Source organism: Castanea sativa, chromosome 7 (assembly GCF_040712315.1).
Source record: "Castanea sativa cultivar Marrone di Chiusa Pesio chromosome 7, ASM4071231v1".
NCBI lineage: Eukaryota > Viridiplantae > Streptophyta > Magnoliopsida > Fagales > Fagaceae > Castanea > Castanea sativa.
The window spans coordinates 6870871-6880548 of NC_134019.1; the positions used below are offsets into that span (position 1 = coordinate 6870871).

Below are 9678 nucleotides of genomic sequence, written 5' to 3' on the forward strand. Positions count from 1 at the left end.
TAATAATCACTTACCATATTAGTAATTTGTAAAGAAACTTATAACTCTAGCATATAACTCCTTTAAAAGGACTTTCTAAAAGAAAACTCCTTTTAAAGGCCATAAAAAAAAATATAGATCTAAAATTTAAAACAAAATATACCGCCCAACAACAAAAATTGACAATAATAAAGCTTAAACAATTAAACTCAATTAACTAATTTTATCCACAAAAAAAAAAAAAAAAAAAACTCGGGCTTTTAAAACTTAAAATTATTTTCTCCTTTACCAATAGCAACCGCACACATCAAAAACACTAATAAATAATAAATGAATAAAATAACCCTAAGCAGTTAAGTAACAAAGCTAGAGGCCAAAGCTGCCACACGCAACCAGAAGCAAAGCTGCCCTCCTAACTTCCAGCTCTAGCTCCATCCCTACTTGGTTAAAACAAGGTTTCTCTTCAAACTAGTTTAAGGAAAAATCCTTCAAATTCCTCCTATATCTTTTTATTGGATGTGAAATTTTAATATTTAATTGTTGAATTGCATTTTTTTTTAAATGTTCATAACATACATGTTAAATTTCATTTAAAACAAGTGTTATGTACCATTCGATCAAAATTTATTTTCATGCATAACTTTAGACCACAAAAATTTGAAATTTAGATAATTGATTGAGAGTAGAGCTATTGATTATTGATTTTCTTGAAATTTTGCAAGCATGGAGAACATAATAAGAACATACAATCCAATTGTTATATTTTTGAAATTCACATTTAATAAAGAAAAGGCGGAAATCATATTTTCGTCCTTACATTTTCAGGCGATTCTCACTTTGGTCCCTAGATTTTATTTTTATCGCTTTTAGTCCCTATCTTGAAAAACGCTTCCTGTTTTGGTCCTTGTTGTTACATCAAAGACTGAAAATGCACATGTGGCAAACGGCCAAATTAAAAAATATTAGAATATAGTCCACGTGTCACTGCAAAATCCATGTGGCTTTCCCGCCCTTAGTTAGTCATGGGGCTCTCATGTGACATTCTTTCTAAACCAAAAAACCCTAAATCAGAAAGCACAATCCCTAACCTCTTACCTAGATAGCTTCAGAATGATTGTAGCTTCGGTTCCCATCTCGAAGCAGCTCCGTGTTTGTGAAAGGCAGATTACAAAGGTTCTCTCTCTCTCTCTCTCTCTCTCTCTCTCTCTCTCTCTCTCTCTCTCTCTCGTTATGTCTCACTCTCTCTCTCTTATGAATGCTATTTTTAAGTGCTGGGTAATTGGTTTGGGTCTCAATCTCAACTTTTGGGTTTTGAGAATTTGGGAATTTTGAGATGTTGTGTTTTGTTCTTACTCTGGAATTTCAGTCTAAGGCACTGGGTTCTCTCTCTCTCTCTCTCTCTCTCTCTCTCTCTCTCTCTCTCTCTCTCGTTGTGTCTCATTCTCTCTCTTCCTCTCTCCCTTTATTGCTTTTGTAGTGGACATAATATTGACTATGATAGTGGAATATTTTTAGAATTCGCATTGTTTGGCTATTATGTGTTACTTTTGTTTATAGCTTTTGGTATTTGTAGCTCTGTTTGTTTTACTTTTGTTTATTAGGGGCCACAATATTGAATGTAATAAACAATGGAATATTTTTGTTGGTATTTGCATTGTTTGTCTGTATTGTATGTCACAATTGTGTATTAGGGGCCACTATATTGACTTTGATAAACCATGGAATCTTTGTGTTGGTATATGTATTGAATGTCCGTATTGTGTTTTAATATTGTTTATTAGGGGCCACAATATTGAATGTGATAAACTATGGAATATGTTTGTTGGTATTGGTTGTGTTTATTTGTATTGTGTCTTACTTTTCAAGAAGTGGTTGGGTCCATGTGTTCCCTTTGTCTGTGTTGTATTTTTTTTTTATTAGTTTATTAGCCTAACAAAGTATTATTAATTTTAAAAAGTGGATATATATATATATATATATATATATATATATATATATATATATATATTTTCATACTGTTTTCTATCCGTGACTTGCATGCAGGATGGATGAGCATTTTATTCTGCATGTCCACCATAGTGGGCATTTCACGTGAGACCCTCAAGTGTATGTGGGAGGGACAGTTGATATAGTGGATAAGATAAGTGGTAAAAAGTAGAGATTGAGAGTATCTGTAGGGAGTTTGGGTACATTGCAGTGGATAAGTTATGGTTTAAAATGCCTGGTGTGAACCTAGAGCAGGCAAATTTCCATCAGGTGGTTGATGATGATGCTGCTATGTTCATGACTGACTTGGTGAAGGGATATGGGAAGATTCATGTCTTTGTGGAGCTTCCAATGCATGAACCACGTGAGTTACCAGTGGAGGATTTTGAGCCCTTAGCTGCTAGACAACTTGGTAGTGAACCTGTAGACAATCAATTTTGCACCCATGATTTAATTAAAGAGAATGACTCGAATGACCATCCATGTACCGCAAAAATCATAATTGCATCACATGCATCAATTTGTTCTTGCATTACATGCACCAATTTGTCTTTGCATTACATGCATCATGTCATTCATTACATATCATGAAAATGATCTTGAGATTCAAACGGTCGTAATGATGTTTCTGGTTTCTAAATCGGACTATCAAATTGAAAGATATCGCATGATCAAGTTTGCATGGTCCATATGCATTGTGTCTAAGAGGAGTCGACCACATACGATTAATTTAAATTAATTCTGATTGGTCAAACAATTAAAATTAATTAAATAATTTTGTAATTGGTTGATAATCAGTGTTTAAGATAGAGATGTATGCATATGAATAAAATTGATGATTGGATAACAATAAAATTGTGGATAATCTAAACTTTATCAAGATTTATTTTAAGGGATTTATCCATAAGATAATTGTTCTTAAAAAACCTAAATTATCCAAAAAAGAGATAAAAAATGATAGACGGAGGATGAAAACGTATCTAGGCACAAGGACCGACAAAAAAACCCTAGAAAGAAAGTCCAGTTGGCACCCGAACACGAAAGCATGTTCGGACTCCAAAAGCCAATTCGACACTTTTGGAGTGCCGAATTTTCCTTAGTTGGGTTTTGGCCCAACGGCTTTCAAGTGACAATAAAGCACACATTTTTCAACCTTTTTCGCAAATGGATGAGTCCGGATTCAAATCCTAATCGTCCATACCTATTTTTTTAGAGATTTTTGACCTCTATAAATAGGGTCTAAACCTCATAATTCAACACCTTTTTTTTTACGCTCTAGGAGGCATACGTTTTAGGCTCTCAAATTGCCCATATTTTCTAATCCCTTTTCTGAGTGTTGCTACTTCAATTAGGGTTTTTAGGTTTCAAAGAAAATTGAACAACTTTCTTTGAATCCTAAAACATCATCTCAAGAACAAAGAGTGCTCATACAAGAGGTTATTTCTTAACCCTTTTTTTTAAGATGTGATGAATGCATGTTATATCTCTTTCTTTTTCAAATAGTCATAATATGAATTGTTGATTGTTGTTGTTGTTTTTTTTATGTGATTGTTATAATCTCTTTCTTGAATGTCAATAATTTGCATGTAAATAATTCTTTTTATTAAAATAAACAGATCTTCATCTTTTCTAGATGTAGATCTGAATTTTTCTCAATATAAAATACAGATCATCTTTTCTAATTGTAGATCTAAAATTTTCTCAATAAAAAGATGTAAATCTAAATTTTTCTCAATAAAAAAACAAATCTGTATCTTTTCTAGATGTATTTCTGAATTTTTCTCAATATAAAAACAAATCTGCATCTTTTCTAGATGTATATAATTTTTCTCAAAAAAAAAGAAAAAAAAAAGAGATCTACATCTTTATGAGATGCAGATCTAAATTTTTCTCAAATCAAAACTGATTTGTATCTCTCTTAAGATACAAATCTGATTTTTTTTAATACATACAAGTCGTTGAAATAGAGAAAGACATCATGTATTACTGTGTTTGTGTTTGTGTTTGCTTTAATTCATGATTGCATAAATTCATATTATGAGTGAAACTCTCTTCTTAAAAACTCTTTCTCATCCTTTTTTAAAGATATACAAAACATATCTGATTTTTTTTGTCATTAAAAACCATATTTTTTTATCATCACAAAACAGATCTAAATTTTTATCTCCAAAAACCACTTTTTCTAAATACTTTTAAACAGATCTGATATTTTGACAAATCTAAATCAATTTTCTCCAATCAAAATAGATCTGAATTTTTAAACAAAAGAAGAGACTTCATTCATAAATAAATTTATGTGATTTAGTTCACATGTTCAACATATCATTTATTACATGCATAAAATGGTACATTGGTCACAAAAGTCTAGAAGACCAGATTCTATTTGGGCTAAATGGGTGCCTAACACCTTCCCATTTCATAACCTAGCCTCTGGATTTAGGTCTTTGGTTAAGTAGATCTAGCCTTGTCTTTGCTTTATTTTGGCTAGAATGTAACTAGGACAAAAATCATTGTAATTACTTGGTAGTTTGTAACTAAGACCCAAAGCCATGTAATTTTTCAATTTTCCACTTGTGTAATTTTTTTATTCAATCAATAAAGAGAATAATTCAGTCATATATTTAGTTTTTTTTTTTTTTTTTTTTTGTATATAAAAAAAAAAGTGGTGACTTCACACTATTTGTCCAAAAAGAGAGGTGCCTTAAAAAGCATTCCAAAAATTTCTCTTTTTTGAGAGGCAATTTTCCTGATCTCTCACAGAACCAGAAGGTGTAGATGCTAAGGTTTTAGAGGTTTTTGTTGGTGATCAACAAAATGAAGATGTGGTTTATTGTGTTAACAGTGACAATGAGCTTTAGAGTGATCACTATTATGAGTATGCTGAGTATGAAAATGATAATGATAATGATGATGAAGAGTACAAGCCTAATTTTTCACAATTTGGAGGCCATGATAATGCTGAAATTATTAATGTTGACCATGGTGAGCCACATGAAGTAGATGCTGAGCAGGTTTGTGCTAGGAGGGCTGGCAAAGCACCAGTTGTTGATGACCAAGTTGAGGAGAGTAGTGAGGTTGAGGGGAGTGACTTTGAAGAACAGCCAGAAATGCAACCAATGAACATTGGTGAAGATAGTACTGATAGTTGGGACAATCAAGCAGAAGATGATAAGGTTGAACCAGGATAAATTGGTGGTGGTGTCATGAATTCTGACTATGAGAGTGAGGAGCTACTTAGCCTTGACGAATCATCATCAAGTAGTGAGCATGGTAATGATTCAAGTGATGATGACATCCCTATTGCTGAGGTTGACAATTCTATTAGGAGGAGTAGATACCTAATCTTTAGGCTAGTAGCCAAAGCTGAGCACCTTAGGTTTGAGAAGGATATGTTGTACATCTCACCTAACTGATTATAACTGATTATGCAGTCCATGGTGGGTGGGGTATAAAATTTGTGAAAAATGACTTAGTGAGAGTGAGAGCCTAATGCTAGCCTAGGTGCAAATTTGTTGCCTACCTTGCAAATGTGCAAAGGGAGAAGAGTTTTAGATTGAAAGCACTGAACATGGAACACACGTGCAACAAAAGTTATAAAAATTCAAGGTGCAAAGCATCATACATTGGGAAAAGTTAGTGAAGAGGGTTAGGAGATAGCCTGACATAAAACTCAAGGACATTTAGGATGTTGCGCATGAGAAGTATGTGGTTGACATAAGTGCAGGTAAGACAAGTAGGGTTAGAGAGAAAGCTCAAGATGCTGTTGATGGGGTCCACACTGCACAGTTCAACCAGCTGTGGGAGTATTGTGATGAGTTGAGAAGGTGCAGTCTTGGGAGCACAGTATTGATCAAGGTGCATACTTATAATGATGGTGATTTGGCAAATGAGCATGCCTTGGCAACTGGGCTGCAATATTTTTTAAGAATCTACATCTGCCTGGATGGTTGCAAGAAAGACTTCTTGGTAGGGTGCAGACCAATCATTGGTCTAGATGCATGCCATTTGAAGACCAAGACAGTTGGTTAGCTGATGTGTGCTATAGGTAAAGATCCCAACGATGAATACTTCCCCTTTGTATATGCAGTAGTCGAAGCTGAAACTAAGGACTCTTGGACCTGGTTTCTTAATTTATTGCTTGCTGACATAAGAGATGGCAACATATAGGTGTTCATATCTGATCAACAGAAGGTCTGATGGTAGCTTTATTGCTTGTTGAATTAATTGTGGTTGATAGGTGTTCTTAATTTATTACTTACTAAATTAATTATGGTTAATGGTAGCTCCATTGCTTGCTGAATTAAATGATTGTGCTTTGTAGGGGTTGGTGAATACCTTTGTTGACAATTGGTCATAGTACAAGCACAGGATTTGCTGCAGACATTTATACAATAACTTAAGGAAGAATCATCCTAGTGTCCTTATTAGAGACCTTTTTTGGAAAGCAGCCAATGCTACCTATCAGCAAGCACATAAGAGGGTAATGAATGAGCCAAAGGAGGTAGATGAAGATGCATTCAAATGGCTGTAGTCTCACTCAACAACTATCTAGGCTAGGCACATGTTCAAAAGTGATGGCTAGGGTGACATAGTCCTGAACATATGTGAAAACTTCAACATCAGGATAGTTAAGTTCAAGAGCAAACCTATAATCACCGTGGTAGGCAATCTACTCAGGGTAGTCATCACTTAGTATGAAAAAGTGTGCATTATGATCCATAGACCTATATGATTCATGAATGATTAATTCTCCTTTTCTCTCTATGTGCTTGTAGTTTAAGTGTATGAGGCAATATCCGATGACTAGATTTCAAGCAAACAGGCAAATGATTATAAAGGTGGAATTTGAGTTGTGTCCTAAGATAAGGAAGAGATTGTACAAAGAGAAGTTGGCTTGCAGTAAATGGTGAGCATGTTGGGCTGGTCGTACCAAGTATAAAGTGAAGAATGGGCTGGAGAGTTTCACTGTGGACTTGGAAGAGAAGAAGTGTACCTGTAGGAAGTGGGACATAATTGGCATACCATGTTGCTATGCTATTTCTTGTATCTTTTTCAATAGGGAAGATGCTAAAAATTACGTCAATACTTGCTACAAAAGGACTACCTACATTGATTGCTATGACCCCATTATAGAGCCTATCGATGGCCAAAATACGTGGGGACCTAGTGGACTGCCACCTGTGCTGCCCCTTATCAAGAAGAGACCTCCTAGTAGGCCTAAGAAGAAGATGACACTAGAGCCTAGTGAACTTAGAAGTCATAGTAAAAACAGGTCTAGGCATCTTAAAACAATGCAAGTCATGTGGGAAATTATGACATCATAGGAGGAGCTGCAAGGGAGAAGTAGGAGGGAACTCCTCCTTGCTTGGGAGTGCATCCCAAGTTAGCAGGACCATTAGGAGGGTAAATATACCACTTTGAGTTAGATATTTGTGTTGTTTTGTTTTTCAGTTGGCAGATTATTAATTGTTATTGTGTTTGTGCTTGCAGGCAACCAAGGATGGTCATGCAAACAACCCAGCCACAGACAATGCACAACCAAGGTCCAATGCTCAGCCAACGGTACATAGGGCACAACCAAGCTCTAATGATGATGTGACCACAAGTGCACCTCCACCCCCCCAATGATAACTAGTTCAATCCAAGACCAAAAAGATAGAGGAAGAGAAATGCAGTCACCACTGAGACCTTGAATGCAACTGGGAATGTAGTAAGGTATATGGCAGCAATGAGATCTGCTGGAAGATAGTAAGCTGAAGCAGGACCTTTTTTTTTTTGGTGTGCTATATGTTGAGAGCACTCTTTATATGTTTATGTAACTGCCTGGACAATTGGCATTTTAGTATACTCATATAAAATTGGTTGTGTTATTAATACAATTTCTCTTATTCATAAAATAGAAAAAAGGTAATCAGTGGACACATATACTATGTAAGCTTTCGGGTTTAGATATGACTCTGTTTATTTGGTTTTTAGCTTGTATGCAAAGTAATATTGAGTGCACATATGGCACAAACACTTCACAAGAATGTAATAAATTGGTATACAAGTCATAGATTAATTAAAAAGTGATGTTCCATTGCTAAAGTCTCGGATTATAGAGAGAATTACACCAAAATTCAGGTCTTTCCCCATTCATACATACCAACACATACCAACACAAATTCAGGCAAACACATACCAACACAAAAATTCTGCCAAAACCTACCAACATACACCAAAATTATGGCATTTTTCCACTAATACCTACCCACCTAATGACCCATTTTCCCCCCACCTATTTAGCCAACCAAAAGAAGCATCAAGTAGAGTAGCATCCACTTATCACCAAAGATAGCCTCAGGGAAATGAGTAGCCTCTTCTCTCTCTTCCTGTAGCCTGCAATGTCAGCTTCAAAGGTTAAAATCTATTGCCTTTGCTTCGATATCAGCACAGATTTCATCATCACACCACTGAAAAAATTTACACTTGTGTCCAGCCTGACACCCAAGAGCTAGATAAAACCCATTATATCTTCAACAACAAATAGTATTAACAAAATCTGGGCATAGCCAGTCCAACACTTGTATTAGCAAAATACTAAAATCCTTGAAACTAAAAAAAGACCTACTAAAGAAAATAGCTATAAAAGAAAAACCCAATAATAGAATCCTATACATGTTCCATAAAAATCACTTCTTTACAGTCAAAGAAGCCTAAACACCTCTCTCTGTCTCCCACTTCACAATGGGTCGACTCCTTTCTCTCCCCACAAAAAGTTCCTCATTATCACTCTTTTTTTTTTCTCACCTAAACTTCACTCCCACCTAGAAACTCCATAGAAATTTAAAAACTTTAGAAAGAGGGATCATGTATGATTGGAAAAAAGATGTGCAACAAGAATAGTCTTGATATGAAAACTAGGTCTATGACCAACAAAGAGAAAGCCAGATGCAGAGTTAAAGTTAGAGTTAGAGAGATAGATACTAACTTACCTAGAAATTTGGACACCCATAAAACCTTCTTCAGGGTTCTCAGGTGTCCATGAAACGACCAAAACGGGTTTCTTAGAGCAGAAGCATTGGGTTGGGCCCCTTTTCCTAAAGCTTCCATTGGATGACATTGAGCTTGATTCCATGAGAGTAGTTGAGTTGAAGATATTTTTGGGCTGTGTTGTGAGCGAGGAGCTGAGTTCGTGGCGAGGATTTGAGTTTGTGGTAAGGAGCTTAATTTGGGGGTTAGGGATTTCTGAATTTGGCAAGATGCTGATCTAAATGTTTCAATGGGCAGATAATTATGAACTCACGTAAGGGTCACGTGACCTCCTACAGGCGAGAATGGGACTAACTAAGGGTGGGAAAGCTACATGGAGCTTGCAGTGACACGTGGACATTATTTTAATATTTTTTAATTCGGTCGTTTGCCACGTGTGCATTTTTTGTCTCTGATGTAATGGTAGGGAGAAAATCGGAAAGTGTTTTTCAAGATAGGGACTAAAAGCGGTAAAAATAAAATCTAAGGACCAAAGTGAGAATTGCATAAAAATGTAGAGACATAAATGTAGTTTCTGCCTTGTTATGTGGTAGATAGAAAATTAATATCAGTGATGAGTTCTGATAACAACCAGTAGAAACTTGTTAATTTAATTGTTGTGAATTTTTTTGTGCTTGTTGCATGCTCTGTGTTGTTGACTAAAAGCTTTTTAAATTCTTTAATCACATGACAAGCTTAAGA

At 35.3% G+C, this 9678-nt stretch overlaps 1 protein-coding gene across 1 annotated transcript; it reads left to right on the forward strand.

The window, feature by feature from the left end:
- The first annotated feature begins 5168 nt into the window (after positions 1-5168).
- LOC142643904 (uncharacterized) lies at positions 5169-7593 on the forward strand. Its single transcript, XM_075818621.1, has 6 exons — positions 5169-5295; positions 5690-5931; positions 6741-6871; positions 7025-7237; positions 7290-7368; positions 7456-7593. Exons 1-6 carry the CDS (start codon positions 5169-5171, stop codon positions 7591-7593), a joined length of 930 nt encoding a protein of 309 aa, XP_075674736.1.
- The last annotated feature ends 2085 nt before the right edge of the window (positions 7594-9678 follow it).

Bases quoted from the DNA above. Each gene is read 5' to 3' on its own strand.
- LOC142643904 (XM_075818621.1), top strand. From the start codon at position 5,169: ATGAATTCTGACTATGAGAGTGAGGAGCTACTTAGCCTTGACGAATCA. The intron at 5,932-6,740 runs GTAGGGTGCAGA...ATGTGCTTGTAG, and splicing joins GTTGCAAGAAAGACTTCTTG to TTTAAGTGTATGAGGCAATA. The intron at 7,238-7,289 runs GTCTAGGCATCT...ATGACATCATAG, and splicing joins AGAAGTCATAGTAAAAACAG to GAGGAGCTGCAAGGGAGAAG.